Source organism: Schistocerca cancellata, chromosome 2, assembly GCF_023864275.1.
Source record: "Schistocerca cancellata isolate TAMUIC-IGC-003103 chromosome 2, iqSchCanc2.1, whole genome shotgun sequence".
NCBI classification, from domain to species: domain Eukaryota; kingdom Metazoa; phylum Arthropoda; class Insecta; order Orthoptera; family Acrididae; genus Schistocerca; species Schistocerca cancellata.
The window spans coordinates 296,491,386-296,515,827 of record NC_064627.1 but is presented as its reverse complement, the minus strand read 5'-3'; the positions used below and the strand labels follow the sequence as shown (position 1 = coordinate 296,515,827).

Genomic DNA, 24,442 nt, shown 5'->3' with positions numbered 1-24,442 from the left:
GAAAATTGGTTCTAACAACTGACTGCTGGAGAGAGCAGCAATGAAAATAGTAACTTCTATCCACAGGGTGTATACGTGGACAAGGAAAAAAAAATTCCCGGATTTTTCCCAGATCTCCCAGTTAAAAATACACTTTCTCCCGGGTGAAAATACACTTTTTCCGTGTTAAGTGACTGTATAATTTCCCTCAGAACTGTAAAATTTGTCAGTCATTTCAATGGTTATGTTTATATACAGCGGCTTATAATTTCCCGGCTCTTTAGAAAACGAAACTCAAGGGAAAAAACATAATTTGGAATGTTCTTTGATGTGCACCAACATGTATGTTGCATATTTTCGTATTACGAAGGTATAAATTTGCATTCCACTGAACACCGCATGTTACTTTCCGAAGTACTGAAATCGCAATTGCGATGCGCTTTTTTAAGCCAGTCACAGTTCATGTCACATGATCTCGCCAGCCGATAACAGCGGATATTTAGAGCATAGGACGGACATGTGATGTAGTCAGGTCAATAGCAACATCAGTGTTAAGTAGCGCAAACACATGAACAGGAAAATTTAATGGTTTAAATTAATATACATAGTGTTGCTACAAGAAAAGCAAAGCTTTCATATATAATATTTGTCTCTATGATTAATAAGCTACAAGAGAAGCTGAGCTTTTACATATTATGTTAATCTTTTTTGGACGTCAATTAATCTCTTAATTCACATCAGATGGGACGTGAAGTCCAATATTTGGTTGTATTTTCAACTGAAGTTATCATTAAGTCTGTTGTTCTTTTGATTTTGCACAATTGCTTACCCTTATGCACTGTACTAATAGCTCACACGTGTACTGACATTGTTTGCACATATAATGGAATCTTCAATCTTGATAAGTCATTCTGAAATTATTTATCAGTACATCTTGTATTCAGATGAAAATTATGTTTTGTCCTTCTTTGTAAGTCTCTTTACCTTTGTAGTATCAAATCTAACTTCTCTGCAGTAGATTCATATTTCACTTCAGGGTCACCACATGAGAGGGTCTGTGTCAACCAAAACATAGTAAACTAACTTAGTGATAAATGCTTTGTTTGCATAGAATTTATGGGCTGCAGACTATTTTTCTTTCTTTATTTGAATTTTTATGTCGTTCACAAACTGCAGCACCTTCTAATCTTTTCACACCAATTAAGGCCATGTAAGCACGGTCTTTTCCAAATGTACTTCTGACCAAAAGGCGATTCTGATAGTTGGAGCCCAAAGTCTTTGTTAAACATGCCTTTTGTGTTCTTGTGTAGATATTTCCATAGCAACTTTCATCCCCTAACAAATATTTCTTTAAATCTAACCGAGAAGTGAAATACCAATTTTCATAAGTTTAGCTTTAAAATCTTTTTTAATGTAACAAAATATTTTCTTAAAAAGTTTCATCCCCTACTGCACTCCTTTAGGGTTTGAATTTACAAAAATGCTGATACACATATTTTTTATTTTCTGACTGAGGAACCACATACTATAGTTCAATGCATTTATCTTGGCGGCTCGCGCATGCCCGTCTAGACGCGGGAGATTGCTGCGTTGCCAGTTGCACACGACGCACGCGCCAAGAGAAGCAGCGCCATAGTATAGCATAGTTTGCACGCTTACATTTAGGCGGGAGCGCGCAGTTCATGAAGTAAAGCCACCACGGCCGCAGTAACCATTTCGCTGCTACAAAGACGTGCTCCCTGCATTCCGCGCTGTGGGCGATTTTGTCACTGCACTGCTCGCCTGTGCAGACACACTGTGTTCCGACTGCTTTGACACTCTTTATCATTCGATTCCACAAAAACTATTTGGCTCAAAAATTAGATTTTTACCTATCTTCTTGACTGATACCTTCCCCCCATAAATGACTTATTTTTGTTTCGATGTTCAACGCAGTTATTATGCAGCATTAAGTACAGTAAACCATTGCACGAAATTTTGAAGAGTTTGCAGAGGTTAAGTCCATAGAGTATACTTTCCGGATGGTCGATTTTAGTTGCCACAATGTTGAGAATGAAATGTGGACAAGATACCTATATATTTCACTTAATTTAAGTACCACATAAGTGTCGTATGTAATATTGAGAAATATTCCACCTTTCGCGACTGTAAGGAAAGTTTTACTTACACTGGGCACGTTTGGCTTTATTTTAAAGCACTTCAATCAATCAAAAGGAAGTAGACAAAATACATTAAACAAAACTGTGGACTTACAAAAACATTAGGACTTGAATATTCCGTCTGTCAGTGAAGTGCTCAGAGCTATGTCAAATATAATTTTGTGTGTGGCACACACAAACAGCATTTATTTGCTAAAACACTGATGAGCCAACACAAACGTTGAATATTGTGCTACCGCAGCACAAAACTACAAAAGGTGACTTGGCAATGGAGGACACAAAATACAGTCCTCTTATGATGCTTCAAAAGAGAGAAACGCGTCTGGTCTAAATAAGTCGCTTATTACAGTTGCAGAAGAGGGATATATTTCAATACCATTGGTAAAACTGCGACTGTGGGACAAAAACAAGAAACAGAACATGAATACCATTGTGTATGTGCCATAGCTTTCACCGATGGAAGTGCTTTAAAATAAAGCCAAACGCGCCCTGGGTAAATAAAACTTTTATTACAGTCGCGAAAGACGGAATATTTCTCAATATTACATACGACACCTATGTGGTACTTAAATTAAATGAGATATTGTTATACAGTAAATATTATATGAAATTTAGGTATCTTGTCCACATTTCATTCTCAACATTGTGGCAACTAAAATCGACCATACGGAAAGTATACGCTATGGACTTTTACCTCTGCAAACTCTTCAAAATTTCGTGCAATGGTTTACTACATTTAATGCTGCACATCAAAACAAAATTTAGTCATTTATGGGGGGAAGGTATCAGTCAAGAAGACGTGTAAAAATCAAATTTTTTGGCCAAAAAGTTTTTGTGAAATCGAATGATAAGTGTGTCAAAGCAGTGGGAACACCATGTGTCTGCACAGGCGAGAAGTGCAGCGATGACAAAATCGCGCACAGCGCGGAATGCGGGGAGCACATGTCAGCAGCAGCGAAAAAGTTGATGAAGAGGCAAAGCACTCGAAATTTCATTCAAACGAATAAAATTCGTGAAGTAAGGCACTCCAATATTGTTTTAAAATAAAGAAAATATTAAGCACCGCACAAGGTTTGAACTCAAAACCTTTCGCTTGGCAGCCCAACACCTTAACCGTTCCGCCACCTCAGCTCATCGAACAGTGTAACACCATAAGGAGTCTAACACTCACGCAACTACTTATAAACACTGTTGGTATGACTATGAATTACTCACGTTTCGTCGAAGTACAATAGGAAATAAACAATTACCGCTGATCTTTATTGCGAAAAAGCAGTTCGTGAGATTGAAACAAACACCTTTCCTTGCTATCACCTGAATTAGGAGTCTTATTGCTTGTTTGGTTTAATTAATTAATAGAATATGAAGCAGTTGGTTTAAAGAATGCTTTTTCCAAACATTCTATAAAAGAAAGTCTGCTATCAAGACATTGCTTTTGTTCTATTACTTTATTTATGACTGAACGTTTCTAGAACTGAAGACACTCGTCCGTGCTCTGCACTGCAGTTGAGATCTGGCAACGTCGTTCTCTGTTCACTGGCTGACTGTGTTTTGTGACGTCAGATGCGCAGAACGAACCTAAACTCGGCCGCCAAGATATATGACGCGCACTATAGTTTTCATAGTTGTAGTTTCAAAATTCCCTTAACAGCAACATACTTTCAAAAAGCCTTTCATTCCCTTAGGACTGATATTTGGACAATCCCTACATCAATGATGCTTACAGTATATGATCCACACCCTCTCCAAACTTCAAGTTTGGGCAGGGCGATGAAGCCTCAGTGAATGAATATGATCCTATTTCACCCCCTTAGATGTTGAATTCCCAAAGACAGTGAAACATGTATTTTTCATTTCTAACCAAGAAGCCAAACACCAATTTTCCAAAATTTAGCCTTAAAAATGTTTTTGCAATTAAATATTTTCATAAAAGTTTGACCCCCTTAGAAGCTGAATTTCCAAGAACAGTGACGTGTATGTTTTATTTCTAACAGAGAAGCAAAATACAAATTTTCATAGATTTAGCTTAAAAAATGCTTGCACAATGAAATTTTTCCACAGAAACTTTCATCCTCCATTGAACCCCAAAAGGGGTTGAATTTCCAAAAACAGAGAAACACATACTTTTTTTTATATTTGTAACTGCAAAACTAAATTTAAATTTTTGTATATTTGGCTTTAAAAATGCTTTCCTAGTAAAATTTTTCATAAAAACATCTTGTCTCGTATTTCACCCACTTAGGTGTTCAATTTCCAAAAACAATGAAACACATTTTTTTTTATTATTTGTAATCAAGTAGTCAAATAGCAATGTTCATAGATGTAGCTTTAAATATATTTTAGTAGTTCCTTAATGATAATATTTTTTAAAAAAGCTCTCATCCACTATTTCACACCCATAAGGTTAAATTTCCAAAATCACGGAAACACAAATTTCCTTATTTCTTACCGAGAAACCAAATACCAATTTTCATGGGTCTAGCTTCAAATTTGCCTTAATAGCGACATTTTTTTAAAAAACACTTCATTCCCTATTTCACCTCCTTAGGGTTGGAATTTCGAGAAATCCCTTCTTAAATGATGCCTATAGTGTAAAATCCATACTTTCTCCAAATCTCAAGTTTCTGTCCTTAGCAGTTTGGGCTGGATGATGATGAGTCAGTCAGTCAGTCAGTCATATACAGAGATACAGCTTGTCCACGATAACTTGATGATTTCACTGGTGCAGACAGACATGGAGAAAACCCGCACTGGATAGATAGAGAGATGACTTGTCTCAAAGAGCTGCCAATGTTAAGCTGTCTCCAGATGCAAAGTACAGGATGTTTCAAAATGAATATACAGATTTCAAGGCTTTGTAGCACATATTACCTTCACCTTACAATTATACATAATACATCAAATGAAAGAGAAACAGAAGCAGTTTTTCTTACAATTATTCAGTGTGAACACCAATCACACATCGAATCGATAGACGAGTTGTTCCGAAACCTTGATCAATGTGTCACGAGTAGTTGTTGCAATAACACTGTTTCTAAAGTCAGATAGATCAGCTGTTATCAGAGGCACATACACATGATCACATCAGATTCGTGTGTGAACATGGAGGTCATGCATAAAATGCTGTGTCACTCAGCCCATTGCACCCCATCCAACGGTCAGATACAATGTCGTTTAAGCAGTCACCTACTGAGTTATGCCAGTGAGGCCGTGCACTATCTTGCTCCCAAATGAAGATGTGTTGTTCAGTTTCTTCCCATTGAGGCACAGGCCATAGCTGTCACACATCAAGATAAGAAACATCAGTTACAGATCATTCCAAAAAAAGGAAGGCCCATAAACTTTCTGCAGGGATATTTCTTGGGGCTAAGTGTGGAAGACTCGCACCTGTTCAACACGTTTTTCAGTCACTCTTTGTACATTATGCACAGGTATATAAACAAAACTGTTGTAGTTGCTCTTTCATTTGGTGTATTATTTACAGTTGTAAGTTGAGTGTAATAAATGCTACAATGCCTTAAAACCGGTATGTTCATTTTGAAACACCCTGTATTATTGTAATGGTGCCAGCACTGCTGCAATAACTAATGCTGCTTTCCCCTCACCATACCTCTCCCCTTGGCAGTCTTAATGTGAGGGCAAGATGTACTTCCTGCCATATCCGATAGCCACCACGCGAACTGACAACTTACTGTACACAAGCTACACACTAAAATGATTCGAAAATTTTTTCACGAGTCTTCACAATGTATTGCTGGATAATATCTTCATTGATGACTATTAACAACGCCTACTCTGAGGCTCTCCTTAAGTGGTCTATGCAGAGCTAGGAGCTGTATGACATACTTTTGCATTTTCTAGGTGCTGGTGAACTCTTTAACTGCTGCAGGCCACCCAAGGAGTACCTCAAACAAATAATACAACACAAATATTTGTGCTAACATGTATCATCAATCAAGAAAAAAAAAAGAAAGGGGGCAGGGGGGTGGGTGGATGGGTAGGAGTGAAGGAAATGCAAGTGCATATTATTTAAAACACACTTTATAATATAACATTAATTAGCAATACGTTTACTTATAGACAATAAGGGTGCATAAAACTTCACACTTTGGACTCTTAATGGAAAAATCCCAAATATAGTACCGCAAAAATTCCGTACTTTAATGAACTCATGATCATGTCAGAAGGATAATAGATAGTTCTTTCTGGTTCACAATTAAAGTGCATGAATTATACTCATAGGAGTGTCGCAATACATGTCAATACACTGATGTCTCTTTATTAACATAAAATAAACAAGATTTTTGCAAAACTAAATTTAAGAAAATGGCTACTGCCATACAATGTTGTATGCATACAATCAATTTCCAACAATCAGGAATTCGAAATTAAGGAAAGCTGTGATTGAATATAAGAAAAAAATTGAGATAGGAGAACAGTTATTGGAGACTACATAACTGCTTGGATTGAAAAGGCACAGTACTCCTGAACCTTAACTCTAACCTATATTTATACTCTGCAAACCACTTTATGGTGTGGGACAGTTGAAGTACCAAGTGCCCCCCCCCCCCCCCCAAATGTCTTCCCATACCATTTCATTATCAAACCTCTCTATCTGTTCTAAATCATTCCGATTTTTTACCATCTATTTAAAAAAATTCAGGCACTTTGTTATACATATTTCTGATGCTGAGTTGCATTCATTTTGACAGTTCCTTTCTATCAGACCTTACCATATCTCTCTCTCTGTCTTTTTAAATCTATTAAGGCAACTGTTACGTCTTTCCAAAATTCCTATCTTTTCTGTACCACCTGTATAGCTGTAAAAATAGCATCTATAGATGACCTTTCATGGTGAAATCCTTGTTTTTGTTCTCTTACGGTTTTTTGTAAAATTATGTTTTCACAGATCTTCAAGCTATGGCTCAGAAATGTTATTTCTCTTTAGTTATCGAAGAGCACCTCGTCACACTTCTTATGAGTAGGTACAATGATTGCCTTTATCCAATCATCGGGACTATCTACACATGTGCACCCTAAACTTATTATTCCACACAGCCACTGAATCCCAATACATCATACGGCTTTCCATTGTGATGTCATCTACTCCAGAGGCTTTCCTATTTTGTTGGTTGGGTTGATTTGAGGAAGAAGACCAAACTGCAAGGTCATCGGTCTCATCGGATTCGGGTACGATGGGGAAGGAAGTCGGCCGTGCCCTTTCAAAGGAACCATCCTGACATTTGCCTAAAGCGTTTCCCATTTTGTTTTTATTTCTAATGCAGGTTTCTCTACATCCAACATCTACAGATCTTTCCTTCCTATATCACCAGTCCATTTACGAATGTTTTCCTCTGTGATGATGTTATTTCTTTTGTTTCCCTCAACTTCATTTATTCGTATTTTTTTCTCTAGTCTTTCACACATACTTTGAAAACTACTTCCTACCACACAGATTTCCCTCTCTGTTGATGACTTTAAAAGTATTTTCTGTTTGCCACTTTCTATTACCTTATGGTTGGTATAATTTCTTCTTTACATCTTTAAATTCTCCTCTATTTCTTATGTGAATTTTTCCCCATCATCATTTTCCTTCCCATTGTGCTTAGACATCTCTATTTGTCTGTTTTTCAACCATTCTCTCCATGTGCTATCCTTCTTTTTCTTCTTGACTGCTGCTGCAATTCTCTCATCCCACAATGGTGTTTCTTTGTATCTGACTTCTATTGACATTCTTCCAATTTTTTCCTTCTGCTCCCTTAACTAAAGCCTGTTTGAACCTCCTCCATTCTTTTTCTCATCTTAGTAAGCAGTGTCCCAATCTTTTGCCTGTACATCTCCTGTGTTTCTCTCTGTTTCTGTTTCCAGTATTTGGTTTTTGCCTGTCTTCCCCATACATTTACCCTCACTGAATTTCTTCAATGTCCCCACCAACAGTCCGTGATTATCATCGTGATTAATGCTTGGCGTCACTTTCACTTCTGTCAGCCATTTTCTGGTTACTTCTGTTATTTTTACATGGTCTATTATGGATTTCTGTTGCAAATTCCTGTTGTATCTGGTAAACTTGTGCCTATTTCTTTTTTTTTTTTTATACCATCCATTACCAATGACCCATTTATTTCTCAGATGTGTGGCTAATAACAACCTATCCTTCAAAGATTCTGTAATCTTCTTCATGGCTTTCTATGACAACTTCATATTCTCCTTTATCACTCTCAAATCTACCATTAAAATCTCCTATAATCATAGTCTTGTTATGATGTTACAGCACCTTCCAGTTTAATGATAAACCCTTCTTTAGCTTTTGTCTTATTTCTTATTTGAGGAACATGGTTTACATCAAGGATATTTCCTTCCAGCATTATCTTAAACTTTAATTATTCTGTTGCATACATTTTCCACATTAAGTACTTTACCTGCCAGTTCTTTAGCCACTATTATTGTGGCAGGATTTCTTCTTCTGTCTCCTCCTGACCAACACATTTTACCCTAATGTTCAGAAAAAAACAGAACCCCTAGAACACTAGAGATAGGACATTTATATTCACAGGACATATACATTAGTATGATCTGCAGAAATGATTAGCATTTGAACCATGTTGGCCCGCAGGTTCATAGTCAACACTGACATCGCCAGTCAACATCACCTACCGGTGAAATGTGCCTGTGGCACTCATTGTCACTATAAATCGAAGGTAATAGATGAGTGTAACTTGAGCAGATGTGCAGAATGCCTCATAGATGTATGTGTGTACCATACAGTCAAATCAATGAGTTTGAAAGAGGGTGCATTATTGGCATGAGAGAATGTGATGCATACAGCCAAGGCCATAGGTTCAATTGACTCTAAGCAGTATGAGACTTAACATCTAAGGTCATCAGTCCCCTAGACTTAGAACTACTTAAACGTAACTAACCTGAGGACATCACACACATCCATGCCCGAGGCAGGAATCGAACCTGCGACCGTAGCAGCAGCACGGTTCCGGACTGAAGTGCCTAGAACCGCTCGGCCACAGCGGCCAGCAGATTTGCGTCATACTGAGCTCAGGTGCAACAGTGGAACATAATGTACACTATCAAGGTTGACAGTCTGTCGCCGTTTATTATGGCATGGGTTACGTGCACATCATTCACTTCTCCCCACCTTCTGACGAATGTGCAGGAACATGCTAGATGGCAGTGGTGTATGGAAAGACACCACAGGGGACAGGAAAGGTATCAGCTATTGTTTTCAGATGAATTCCGGTTCTATCTGTGTGAAAATGATAGCCACATTTTAGTTTGCTGAAGGTAGGGGGAGCGGCATCACAGTGACTGCATTGGATTTCAGCCTTTTACTCTGGCCTGCCAGTTCACAAAACTTGTCGCCAGTCGAAAATGTGTGGTATATGGTGAAACGACGGGTGTGCTGCTATGACACAATACCAACCACCAGAGATGAACTTCAGAACTGGGCGAATGCAACAAGGATGACTATACCACAAGACGCCATTTGTGCCTTATTCGTATCAATGCCATCACACATGGAATAAATTATCAGGGCCCATGGTATACCCTGTGCCTACTAGACAGTGGGATGCATGTTGAATCGAGGTAATTGAAATGTTAAACATTTCTGCAGAACATACTAATGTACATGTCCTGCGAACATGAACATCCTATCTCTACTTGTTCAAGCTGTTCATATACATGAATGTATATCCGTTTCCCAGCACTTTACTGCAATTTCCTTATTTGTTTCAATTTGCTTAGTCACACTATTGGTACGAGCCTATCTGTAAATATCATCATCAGAGTTGTGTCAGTCATCATACCAAGCTGGTGGTCATACCTGACATATGTTCAAAGGTTTTGTTACTTTCAGTATTAGTTTTGATTCGAAGCTCATTCATTTGTTTAAAGTGATGAGACGCTAAAACTGGCTTCCAGAATGAAATTTTCACTGTGCAGTGCACTTCTTGGTAGATTAAAACTGTGTGCCAGACTGACACTCAAATTCAGGACCTTTGCCTTTTGGCAAGTAAGGTAGAGCACTTGCTTGCCTAAAGCGAAAGTCCAAAGTTCGAGTCTCCGTCTGGCATACAGTTTTAATCTGCCAGAAATTTTCATAGCACTGGCTTGTTAGGCATAGCATTACCATCTGTGTTAATATTTTGCTGTGCGATAGATGGCCACGTACCGACATGCATTTCCCCGTGTCAGTAACATTTATGGTTTACCCCCCAATACTGGAGAGTTTAAATGCAGCAGTTGCCCACTGAATGTATAAGTTATAAAACTTCAAGATGATAAATGAATGAGAATATAATTTTTTTTTTTTAAATTCATGTGAACATGATCACTGAACAATTTCTCCATCAGTTGTGTGTTAAGTGCCACATCACGTTTCAGCCACAATTACATGTCATCTCGAACACTATTACCAGAGTAAGAAAACATGAAACTGATGGTAGGACAAAGGGTCTCATAACAATGGCCTCACTATTATGTATGAGACTATACCCAGATTGATCTGTATCATACACACAATGTACACAGAATACTGTGTATGGACAAATAGTATATAACAACAGAATATGTAAAGAGACAAAGGAGGAGGAGATTAATGTTCAACGTTCTGTTGACAATGAGGTCATTAGAAATGGAACACATGCTCAGATTAGGGAAGGATGGGGAAGGAAATTGGCCATGCCATTTTCAAAGGAACCATCCCAGCATTTGCCTGAAGTGATTTAGGGAAATCACATAATTCAGGATGGCCGGACGCGGGTTTGAAGCATAGTCCTCCTGAATGGGAGTCCAGTGTGCTAACCACTGCATCGCCTTGCTCATTGTGTAGAGAGACAAAAAATGATGTCATCTGTTATGAATAACACACTGAGCAAGATGGACATAAATGTAATAAAACCTGTGTCTACTATGTATATAAAGATGTTGCCAACCTGTACCTGCATCTCAGGACATACTAATATACAGGCGTCTTGTTAACGTTTAGTCAATTTGTATGCTGGGAAACAGACATTTCCAATCTGAACTTACATAGTTGATGTTCTATATATTTACAAACACTATCTGTCTATTACGGATATTGACTGGGTGTTTCAGGATATGGATGTATATTTCTACTTCTTCAAGAATACTCAATAACCCACCTTTTTCTGCCATTTAGAGAATGGTAATGTTCTTCAATGTTCTTCATGATATCATTAGCAGAATGCTTGTACTCCCTTAAATGAGTACTACATGTTGATTGATTGGACTCACTAACATTAACATGTTTTCTAAAACTTGTTTCGTAGTTCTTACCAGGTTGCCCGAAATAAACCTTAACGCAGTAACCACATATTTTTGTACACTCCCTACTTTATATATATGTGACTCTTATCATGCTGCATACCACGTGTGACCCGACAGTGTTCTCTGTCCAGAAGCCAATTTGCAGCCTAGTTTTCTATTTATAAATGACAATTATATTATAACCCCAGAGGGTTGTTACCTGTTAATAAGAATGGTGCTGCAATGGAACAGCAAACTTTATGTGTTCTAACGCACAAATTTTTCATTAATGACTCTGACATTGTAACTGCATAAACAAATCTTCCATGGTACAGCTGTTGTTACCAAGCCTCAAAGAGAGGTTTCAGGAAAGCAAAACATACTACATATGGATTAGACACCAATGGAAACACACAATGTCTGACAGCCTAAATCTAAACTGTTCTCAGCTGCAGGACAAGTTCATGTGTGGAGGGCACTAACACAGCCTACATCTAAACTGTTCCCAACTGCAGGACAAGTTCATGTGTGGAAGGCACCAGGGGAAGAGTGATCCAGAATATCTTTTTGCAACTATGAATTACTGATTGCACCATACTTCTCAGTGGGTCTTGTGATTACAATGAACTACAATGTGGCTAATAAGGTCTATGAAACTATTTAGGTGACAATGTCCAGTCAATAGTCAAGAAGTAATTCTGGCATATTGACCCCTCTCACAGACAGCTAAAAGTTTATGATTATTTGGTCTTCACATTATCATAGAATTGTGGTCTGAATTAGAAAACATCCTACTAAATTCAACTTTTTTCAATTATCTTCTTTGGTAAGTTATTTAACATTCCTATTGATAACCATTAATATGCATCAATATGCAGAACTCATTGTGTTTTGGATGTCAACAGGTGACCATACATCATATTAAACAAATGTTCACATTAATTTGTTCGATCCTTGGACAAAATGTCTCTTCAGTTGAGAACAGTAATCCACAAAGTCTACTAATTTTCTCACAGGCAGCAATACATTACCTTCTCTATCATGAAGATATATAATAGCATCACTGTCAACATTTGTTGCAATAGCTGCAAAATGTGACTTTGTTAAAGGAACTGGAGGCAACCAATCAGTCATATTGTCTGCGACTCTCCCAACATCCTTTTTGCTGTAGGATATTTTCTCAAATATTGGTTGCTCAATGTTATCCACTTCAACTTTGCTCTTTGTAAAATCCACATCAGCCTTAAAACTCTCCATAATACTTCCAGCATCTTCAAGGTATCTGTCTTCCTCATCATTAGTATCTTGTGCATCACTGTTTTGGTTTAATTTAGCCGTCTGTCTTAACATATCTTTCTGCAATACAAAGTAAATAAATTTTGCGACAGACTTCTTGGTGATATTTGGATTCACTACACACAAAACTGATCCATGAGTTACAACCAATGCTGATTTATAATCTTTGTAATTATTGAGCAAAATATTACTATCTAATGCATGAAGAAATGCACTCACCTTAGGAAAAGATGTCACCTGATTCTCTTTACTTATATTGTTTAATTCCTTCAGTACATCACTTGATGGGTACACTGACTCTTCATTGTCCCTGAAACACAACAGAAAAATTGTACTAAAATGAATCTTGAAGGTAAAGACTATGTACGTCCTCTTGAAAGGTGGATATGTTTTCTATTTTGTTGTTTGTTCCAAACTTTCTTATATGTGTAACTTACATAACCAGATGCAGAAACACATGCTAATTATTGATGGCTTTAGTTTTTGTGCAATTTACATAAATACTGTCTGGTTACTTAATACCGCAGCAATAAACATGTAACCAATAATGGGTCACATACTAACAATAAAACATATTTCAGTAGGAATGTTAAGGATAGTTGTATGTTTTTCAGAATGGGGGCTGTACCATTTTGACATTAATGATGTGCTTACAGATGTCCAGCAGAGCTGTTTCCGTTTCACACATATCTTTATGACTGACCCAATCATCACCTTCAAGTGCTGCAAGTAGTGTTATAATGTGTACTCGCAGCATGAACTCCAATGAGAATGTGAACTACAGTTGATCTTGTGCCACTACTTACAGCCGAATATGACTCCCCATGTCCACAACCCCCTTTTATGATCCTTTTGTTTTTCATAACCCACACTGATATTCGTGACGCACATGCAGCTTTACCCAGCTCTAGTGGATGTAATGGCAGGCGAGATGTTAATAAAGTGCGTGACGGACCACAAGCCTTCTTTAAATTACAACCTCTGTCCCGCGTTATTAGTTTTCCCTGTTTATTGTGTTCTGTGGGCATTGTGTTTTTACTGTATCCCGCACATTACATCAAGATTGTAGCATTGCTGTTGTTGACTAACAGAATTGCATTTTCCCTGTCGTCCTATAAATTCCTTGGAACTAATCAATGAAATGCTGAACAGCAGTTTTACTGAACATTTTAGTCATGTTTTCATGTCAACTCATTTCCTGTTTGACAGAAAAAAATATGAACAAACCAAACCAATAGCAAGACAATAGGTAATCTGTTATCTGCTGCAGTAAATGTGTTTATGGAACACTTTGAAGCAAAGGTGCTAACACATACAAAGTTCAAGCCAACATGTTTGTATCGATACATGTTTGTGGCACCACTACATGGAACAAACAAACCTTATAAAGAATGCCTGCAACATTTAACCTCCATGCATCCTCACAAAAAATTGACTCTATACATCCTAATATAAAATTCATAAATTCATTATGGAACTTCAAAAAAGAGGTTGGGTTGGGTTGTTTGGGGGAAGAGACCAAACAGTGAGATCATCAGTCTCATAGGATTAGGGAAGGACAGGGAAGGAAGTCAGCCATGCAATTTCAGAGGAACCATCCCGGCATTTGCCTGGAGCGATTTAGGGAAATCACAGAAAACCTAAATCAGGATGGCCGGACGCGGGATTGAACCGTCGTCCTCTCGAATGCGAGTCCAGTGTGCTAACCACTGCGCCACCTCGCTCGGTTTCAAAAAATGGGGTCAGCTACCTTTCCTTGAGACAATAGTTGTGACTAGACCAAGCAGGTACCTGGGCCACAGTGTATACAGAAAACCCACGCACAATGACCTCCACCACTACATTTTGAGCCATTGCAATCCATGACTTGTCATGCTAATGACTCTGGTCCATACAGCTCTAAAACTCCCTGGCAAGGAAAGCCTTGCTGAAGAATTACAACACCTATGAATATTGTCTGAAAGGAATCGGTACTCAGATAATCAACTTCAGTGGATGTTGCAGTCAAATCAAGAACACAGAGGTTGAGACACCCAGAAAGAGAAGTCACAAATCACTCGTCTACTTTCTGTTGGCCTGATTTCCAGAAAGATTGGTAGACTCCTACAGATATACGGTATGCAGTGTATTTCACTCCTGTCAACAAACATAAAAAGTCTTTTTCATGATGTTTGAGTAGGGATGTAAAGAATAGTGGTGTGTTTTGCGTGCCCACAGAATTCCTTTCCCGAGAAAGTTAACAAATAGTTATTACTTCAATTACGTTTTGATAAAATTCCATAAACGAGTCCCCTACATGTAATATGCCCTCCTGTCTACAGTCAGCTGTGTAACTGCAAGAGTACTACCAATTTAAAATAATTATTGCAAGTAAGGTTTCAGTATCACTGCTCAAAACATTTATTAATTATTACAACAGCTGTTTCAGAAGATTTCCATTTTCAAGTACGTCTACATATATATAACATCTGGTGCAACTGTGTCTGTTGGTTGTTATCGTTAAACTCCACATGAATTTCTGAAATATTGATTTCACGTCTGCTTTGTGCTGTTTTATACAGAGTGGCTTAATATTTCAATATAATATTGTAAATGTTTCCTGTAATATCTTGACAGTTCACACCATAGGTTATATTCGGACATAATGCAAAATGAGGAATATATTGAATCTCAAATAATACTTATCTTCTCAGATTAAGCTTTTTAGTAACCCAAGAACTTTTATATACAAAATTTCTTAAGATTTTATTTTAAAAGAGTCATCTTTGAAGTACGCAAATTTCAGATATGTAAGTGAACTATTCAAGTTGCCTGTATTTTCCATGCTAAAGTTGCATCCGCACTGGCTGCATCGCACAGAATCAAGCCAAGAGATTCAGTGCGGCGCATCACAATGTAGCATATCTGGTATGGATATCAAACTGTGCTTCTCTGCACAATGAATGATGAACAGGTTACAAACAGCGTTGGCACATCAAAGGAAACAGTTTGTTCATGTGTTGCTCTGTTTGGACAGTGTTTCTCGTTCTCCAACGTTACTGAAGTGCATGCTGACACATCAGATGACTGCTGAACACACTGCTCCATTCTGTGCTGCTCAATGTCATTCTCACTGCTCAATCAATTTTCCTGCACAGTGCAGCACATCCAGTGTGGATGTAGCTTGATAATTAATAACTCATACAAACAAATGTTTTTACAGTCGTGCTGAATGTTGTTAATACGCCAATGGTTCACATTTTAAACATTTGACTATGTCATTTTATAAGATTTTCTGGAAGTTTCTATTTTCACATTCTATGCTTTTTATACAAAAACTACATCACATAAACAAAATTCTGTTTTCGTAGATTTGAAAATATTGAAATGACGGAAGAGAAACATGTGTATATGAAATTTCAGTTTATAAAGAATTGTAATTGGCATAATGAACTTTGTCCTCTACATGTCATTAAATTACTTCAAATGGTGTTAAATAATTTTTAATATGTACAACAAAGACATAATTGTAAACACACACCAAAATAATATAAAATTACAATATATCACATACTTTACTAAAAGTTTACATTGCCTACTTCTACATGAATTTGGACTGGGTACTTGCTCAAGCATGCCCAGAATAGAGTGGCATGGAGAGCTGCATCAAACCAGTATTTGTACTGAAGACCACAACAAAAGCCGGCCAGGGCGGCAGAGCAGTTTTAGGCACTACAGTCTGGAACCGCACAACCGCTACGGTCACAGGTTCGAATCTTGCCTCGGGCAAGGCTGTGTGTGATGTCCTTAGGTTAGTTAGGTTTAAGTAGTTCTAAGTCTAGGGGACTGATGACCTCAGAAGTTAAGTACCATAGTGCTCAGAGGCATTTGAACTACTTTTTGAACAACAACAACAACAACAACAACAACAGGGATACTTCATTAACCAGCTGTCCCAATTGACCAGTTACACCTGATGGTGCAGACATCAAGTTTTTTGGGCAGTGCGATTAAGGAGTCAATCAGAAGAAAGAAGTCAGAAAGCCTAATAGGTCTGTTTGGGCTATGAAAAGAAAAGAGAATCGGATGGTGTTGCATACATTGGGTGTCAGACACAGTCCACGTCAAATTAGACAATTCTAGACAAGGTCCTCACCTGACCATCTCCATTTTGTTAAAACTTTTAACATATATGCAGGCACATTTCAAATGTAGTTCTGTAAAGTTTTAGCTCAAAATGTGATGTACACATGCCACCCAAGTTTCACCCACTGATATCTCCACTCTAAAACATTTTCATGTTACTACATTTTTTAAAATCAAGAAAGTTGATGTAAGACCATATAATAAATATTAACTTTCAAGATTATTTAGTTTATGAGATATGTTGACATAGACTGCGAATCTTAAGTTTTATCATCAAATTTGACCAGTGTTAGGGGTCAAATATCTCAAAATGGTGATCAATCTATTTTTTTCTAACTAGTACCTCTATAAAGAGCAGAGTTTTTATTTTCTATGTGCTTTCTTTTACTTATTTATCTTTCAGTTAAGGGATAATATTTAGTTTCAAACATATGTGAAGTAAATGCATATTTGATGAACATGGATGCATGAGAATTTATCTTTAAGAACATATAGACGTTGGTCCATGGTAGCTTTGCTACTACCAGTTTAGAAAAAGTTATAGTAGCTCTGCTACTATTTATTCTAAAAAATTGGTAACACCATCCGCAAGAGGCCACACCCTATAGCCATGCGGATAGGTCTCTTTGCACATGTTCCAAGCCTGTTATAGAGTTTACTATTGCGTTATCCAGACTGAGTTCTTTAATACAATGTGGACTTGAATTTTTCTTCAATATTTAGTAAAGTTCAGTCAGGGATTGTGTACCGGGGTCCCATCAATGTTGCGGATGGGGCAGAAATGTTGCTGACAGTATGCTCTTTTGGAGCTCAGGAATAGCCTTTTCTACCTGGCCAACATAATGGATGTGAAGGACATCATTCTGTTCAAGTGCTACATCAGAGATATTCCCAATCCAGCATTTATTGTCTTAAGTGCAGGTTACGTATCTCCCAGGTGGGAGATTCAAAGCATTTTCTCCAAGGCAGCCAGTAATAAACAGACAATTGTTAGCTATTTAAGATGCTGTATCATTTGTAATTTTGCTGATAAGAAGACATTTTTCATCAAACAGCATGAATTTGTGATTATCTCTTGATGCAGAAACGGTTTTGTCATTTTAAAACCTTTCTTCTCGAGCCAATCTTGCAATTTCAGATTCGGCCTTTACAATGAAAAACAACTTGATTCCATTCACATTATCATCACAAACTGTGAACAAATTAAACAGTCCCAAGATTTTTTATTTATTTATTTATTTTTGGGGGGTGGAGGGGGGTGGCGGAGAAGAAGCCACTGAAGGGTTGGATGTGCTGCAAGTTGTTTAAGTTGTTTGCTATTCCAATAATTCCATCATGTGGTGATTTGGTATGACTTGCCTTGAACATCATGTGGTGATTTGGTATGACTTGCCCTGAAGAAGTTCCATTCAGTCTTGTTTCCAGATTCAATTTCATGATTACACAAGTTGATGAAGTTCTTGAAATTTTTACACTGACAACAGAACAGTCTACAGTAATAATAGAAACAGTTGATTTCCCCAATTATATTCTTCAGGTGCACTATCAACCTAGTAAAAAACATGCATAACAACAGTGTCATGCCTGAGGGAATTGCTGATTATGCAGATGTTCAGTTTTGGGTATTGTCAGAACCTCTGTAACAAACTACACTGGTGTCCAAAATTAATGCAAAAAACCACTGTTCCCCCATCCTGTGTCTAATTCATGATATAATCATACAAACTGTCAACCAGATGTCCATACAACCGTGCTCTGGATGGAATATAGTGTTCCAGTCAATGAGCAACCATGCCAACGATGACATCAGCACACACCTATGAAATGAGGTGATGTTTGCCAGATAGCTGCAAATCCACAATAATTGTGTACACAGTCACAGATGGAGCAGTACGGCACAGAGAAGATGCTTACCAGACTCTTCGCGGTGCAGGGCCATGAGAAAAATGGAAGCAGGACAGTTGCAAACTGATGTGGCCCGATGGCTTAATGTGAATCGTTCTGTTGTTTCTTGGATGTGGGGACTGTTTAGAGAGACTGAAACTGTATCTCAAAGACCAAGGCTGGGCCAACCACATGTGACTTCTGAAGAGAGGACCATTATTTGGCTATTAGGGCGTGACAGTACTGCCTTAGTACTGCACGGTAACTGGCATGTGAGCTTCAGGCATCCACTGGAAGTGTTGTATCGAGGGTCAGAGACCTGCTGTATCTCTAAATATGACAAGTCTTCCCAGAAGGGAACATCTAGGGTGGAGTAATCAACATGCTATCTAGACGGTCTAACAGTGGGGCAATGTTGTTTCCAAAGGCAAGTCACGATTTAGTCTGGAGAGCAATTCTCGATGGATTCACATCTGGAGGGAATATGGAATATAATTTTGAGATCCAAACATTGTGGAAAGAGACCGATATCAAGGAGGATCCCTAATCGTGTGGGCAGGGAATATGTTTACCACTTTAACACCTCTTCATGAAATTGTATGGTTGAATCAGAAGGTATTGCGACGAGATCTTGGGACCTCATTTGCGGTGTTGTGAGGTGCTGTGGGCCCAGACTTCATATTGATGGATGATAAACCTTGATCTCATAGAGCACAGGTGGTCGATGTGTTCTTGGAAATGGAAGATACTGCACGCATGATGTAGCTGAATCACCTACCCGATTTGAATCCCATAATAGAGCATGTCTGAGATGCAGTAGGGATATGGTTTACATTACGACAGCATCCACCAACCACTCTCCAAGACTGCGAGCAGCTCTGCAGGAAGAATAGGTGTTACTGCCCCAAAACTTGAGGCTTAAGACATCATTCACAGTATGCCTCGTCATTGTCAGGCGTGTATTGCTGCCAGAGGTGGTCACACCTCATACTGAGCACTTTAACCAAATGTCGGAATGTGTCTGCAAATTCTGTAAGTTGGAAAAAAAGAAGAACATTTTTGTCTACTGTTACGCATGTTGCAAATGTTTGTGTTCTGTATTCTTTACATTGTTTCTACTTACTATCACTTGTGTTTACTGTTTGTGGCAAAATTTCCATTTGTTTCTTTAATTTTGGACATCAGTGTATGTATGAGTGTAAAGCTGCCAGTCAATTTTTCCAGTGGAATCATCTACCAGTGGTGGCTTTGATGCTTTGGCAATGTAGTATTGGCATGAACGGCTTCAAATTTTTTCTATCAATCTGAAATAAAATCTTCAGTTGCTAGCTGTTTTGTGTACAATGTTTCTCTTACAGAGTGGACCCACTGCTTGCGTTCAATAAACACAATCACTACTCTTGAATGCATTGTCAAAAATAGATCCAAATATGTATTATCCATATAAAAATTGAATGTGTTTCAGAACAATCAACAGGTACACACCATTTTGGACATACTTCACAGAATTTAGGTAATCCTATTTCAGGTCCATTGCGGTCTCCATAGATTATAAATAGCTTTCTTTCAGGTTGCAAAGTAAAAGTCGTTTCTGCATCTTGATGTTCCGCACTTCAATTACAACAAAAAGGCAATCTTTGATCCCAGGACACAACTTGCTACCTCATCATCTTCATAAAACTGTAGAATGTTTGACTTGAATTGGTCTGAAATCATTTTCCCTTGCTCCCTTTCAGGCAGTGCAAGAATTCCCTTTACTGTTCTTTTTTTAATTTTCTGGCAATCATGCGTAGCCCCTTGACGGAGGGGTCACCAATTTTTCTAAGGTGGTAGTAGCAGGGCTACCATGGATCAAAGCAAGTTTGCCGTTTATATGGCCTTAAAAATACATTAATTATCATGGACCCTTTTACATGAAATACACGTTTACTGCGTCAAATTTACTTATGTTCGAAGCTAAATATTATTTCTTGAACAAAAGATACTAATAAGCAAAAACATAGAGTAATGAAATTTTGATAATATATTTGTCTAGGTAAGATATGTGATTAACATCATCGGTTAATGTAAGCAAGAGAGAAGCCACTGCAAAAGTGAAATGCTGGCCCATTAATAACCAATATAACTGGCAGAATGTCGAATGCAAGCATGCAAATGTGCATGCATGTGTTGTACACAGGCCGGGTGTCATTTTGTGGGATGGACTTCCTTGCCTGTTGCACTTGGTAGGGCAACACAGGGATGGTTAATGCTGTTTTGGATGACATTGGAGTTGTTGTCCAATGATGTCCCATATGTGCTCAATTGGAGACAGATCTTATGATTCAGCAGGCCAAGGCAACATGTAGAGCATGTAGAGTCACAACAGCAGTATGTGGGTGAGCGTTATCCTGTTGGAAAATACCATCTGCAATGTTGTTCATGAATGGCACAAGTCAAATCACCAGACTGACAACCAAATTTGCAATCAGGGTACACGGGATAACCACAAGATTGCTTGTTGTCATAAGAATTCATAACCAGTCCATACCTCCAGTGCTTGTCGCACACAGACAGAGTGGTTGCAGGCCCTCAACTGGCCTCCTCCTAATCAACACGAGGTCATAATTAGCACCAAGGCAGAACCAGCTTTCATCATCAGGAAACACAACAGACCTCCAACCAGCCCTCCAATGAGCTCTCACTTGACACCACTGAAACTGTATAAGGCAGTGGTTCGGGGTCAGTGGTATGCACACTGAGTCAAGAACATTTTGAGAAATTGGTTGTTGTATAATGTTTCAGGTGAAAATAGAAGTTTGATGTAGAAACAGCTACATATGCAACATTCAGTTTTTTTATTTAATTGATGACTAGTTTCAGGTTACCTGAACCCATATTTGGATCATCCAAACAGACGAAGTAATATATTCCATTATAGTGTGCAAGCTGTTAAGACTGAAGATACGAACATTTGCAGGACAAGCTTACAACTCATTTTGTCCTGCCAATGTTCATACAAAAAACTTGACTTTGATATATGTGTGTATACAGTCTTAACATGGTTTCCACACTATTATGGAATATACCGTATTGTCTGTCCGCCTGCCTGGCTAGCTGTGCAGTTTTCCATGTGCCTCAGCGAATGCGGGATGGTTCCCCTTATTCCGCCTCAGTTATACTATGTCGGAAATTGCTGCGCAAACACTGTCTGCGCAAACAGTCTCCACATACACGTACACCATAACTACTCTACCCCGCAAACATTTGGGGTTACGCTCGTCTGGTATGAGATGTTCCCGGGGGTGGGGAGGGGGGCGTTCTACTGGGGGCTGAACCGCACAATAATTCTGGGTTCGGTGTGGGGTGGGTTGACTGCTGTGGCATGTTGTGAACAACTGAGAGCTATGGCAGGATGAAGCCTCTCCGTCGTTTCTAGGTCCCCGGTTCAATATACACTACACAATACACACACACTAATTTGCCTGTCTGGACGATTTGATGATGGGTTCAGGTATTCCAACACTAGTCATCAAATAAACAAAAAAAATTGAATCTTGCAATGTTGGTTGTTTTCAACATCAAACAGGTTAACGCAAGTTGCTGTCCTGTTATTAACCCAGCTTGCAGGAAATTCGAAAAAAGAAGTATAGAACTGAATTCTGATACTGCATATTTGTACTGTTTGCTGCCTCATTATGCATATTTAGCAACATAGTACTGCATGAATACATGCATGTTTTATGATTGATAGTGCATGAAAACATGGGGCTCAAGTAATCATGCAAGGTAGATGATGAACACTATGTAAATTTTATAAGGTGAGGTACAACCAGTGCAAATTATTTTTGAAATTAAAAGGAAGGTCAGCGTTGGCCATAATATTGATGGTTTATTGATAGTAAAATCGATTTTCAATTACATAGTGATCAACTTCAGTGCTGTGGTGTACAAATTAAACACATAGGCACTGGTATCAAGTTATTATCAGTAAACAAAGCTGTGAAACAATCACAATAAAAATGAGTTATCCAAATCTTTGTATAAACTCTGCTTAACCGAAGGAAATTAAATGCACAACACAATGTAAATAGAATAATTTGTGTAATGAATTTCATCAGTTATTAAAAATACAGATGTGTAATAGCAAGTAAAAACTCATCAAAAAATTGAAATTGTTATTGGGGTACAAGGTAATCGAGCTATTTTCAGACATGCTACAACCACAAATTATACATTCAAAACATGCGTTTTTGAGAGATCATCCTTTGTGCTTGCCCAGAAAAAAGCAAAAATTTATGAACATATTGAATTAAACCAAAAGCATCACAGCAGCTAAGTGGTTAAACCATAAGCATACCGTATTTACTTGAATCTAAGCCGCACTCGAATCTAAGCCGCACCTGAAAAATGAGACTCGAAATCAAGGGAAAAAAAAATTCCCGAATCTAAGCCGCACCTGAAATTTGAGACTCGAAATTCAAGGAGGAGAAAAAAGTTTTAGGTCGCACCTCCAAATTGAAACAAAGTTCGTCTAATTGTAATATGAGATACAATTTAGCTCGAATGAATGACGATACAGCTGCAGTAGTTTGGTTCGAGTCGTAAGCTTAGCAGTTAAGCTTTATCAGGTAGCCATTGCTACGCGTCAGGCGCTCCGTCTGTATTTATACGGATATCCTTCCTTTTTCACGTGCTTCGTATGGTTTGAATTGATTGCTTATTTTTATTTGATCTGATAAGCACCGTTTTCTTTGTTATAGGTGTTTATGTCACTCTAAGCTGAAAATGCATTACTGTACTGTGTCATGCATTTTTTGTCGCGTTCTGATAGTGCGCGTTTACGGCCTGTCGCCGCTCGCAGCATGGCTTGCTTTTGTGCGCGCTACCGCCGCTTACAAATAAAAAATAGAGAGGAATCATCTCATTAGCGAAACATTTGTTGTTACTTACACTACTGCTTTCTTTGATAATGATCAACAAGAACCAAATAATAGACTGCGTATGATATATGATGTTCTGAACGAAATTTTAGCGAAAATTTTTCTCCGTTTGAAAATCTTTGCAGGCGCCTCTTTAGTTCATTACATTCTCCACAGAAATTAGTCATCTTAGATTTAAAAATCTAGTGAGTTGCCGTGCTTCATTTCTGACTCTATCACTATTAGGCATAAGAATAATACGAATATAAACATGACACGATACGCATATTCTTCCGCGTTTGCGGTTGTCTCACTCTAGTTTCGTAGTTTATTAGGCAGACAGGATTTAAATGAGATAGTAGCAAACACGAAACAATACATGGCAAGATGTTTATATTCGTATTAATCTCATGGCGAAGAGAATACTGCATGTGATTCACAATTCATAAAAGTTCCTTCTCACAGGTAGGAAAAAAATTCAGAACGTAGAGTTGGCCATATTGACAAACATCCCAAACAGTCTTGCCAGTCGGATTTTCTTAGTACATTGAAATGCTGCTACATTCGAAGATCAACAATACAGAATTTGTATTTACTTCGTTGGATAATGTACCAAAATGGAGTGGTCGAAAGTCTGAGCGGAGGAAAAAGGCTCATCTTCCACCTTTTTTTTTTTTTTTATTTATTTACTGACACAGAGGTTTTGGTGCCAGTATTTATCTTTGTGCCTACAAAGCATGTCTGTGTAGCGCTACATATATTCGACGGCAGAAGTTAGTTGTGGCGGCACCCACCAACATTTTTCAGAACTCCCGC

The 24,442-nt window shown here is 38.1% G+C and overlaps 1 protein-coding gene across 3 annotated transcripts in view; it reads right to left on the bottom strand.

Annotated features, from left to right (window-relative positions):
• Positions 1-24,442, bottom strand: part of LOC126161664 (uncharacterized) — a 496,787-nt gene that overhangs the window by 56,265 nt on the left and 416,080 nt on the right. For all 3 annotated transcript variants that reach the window (XM_049917659.1, XM_049917660.1, XM_049917661.1), the window contains exons 22-23: positions 12,936-13,026; positions 12,452-12,776 (exon numbers count right to left, since the gene is read on the bottom strand). In XM_049917659.1, coding sequence (XP_049773616.1) covers positions 12,452-12,776; positions 12,936-13,026 — 416 coding nt within the window. The remainder of the gene's footprint in view (positions 1-12,451; positions 12,777-12,935; positions 13,027-24,442) is intronic.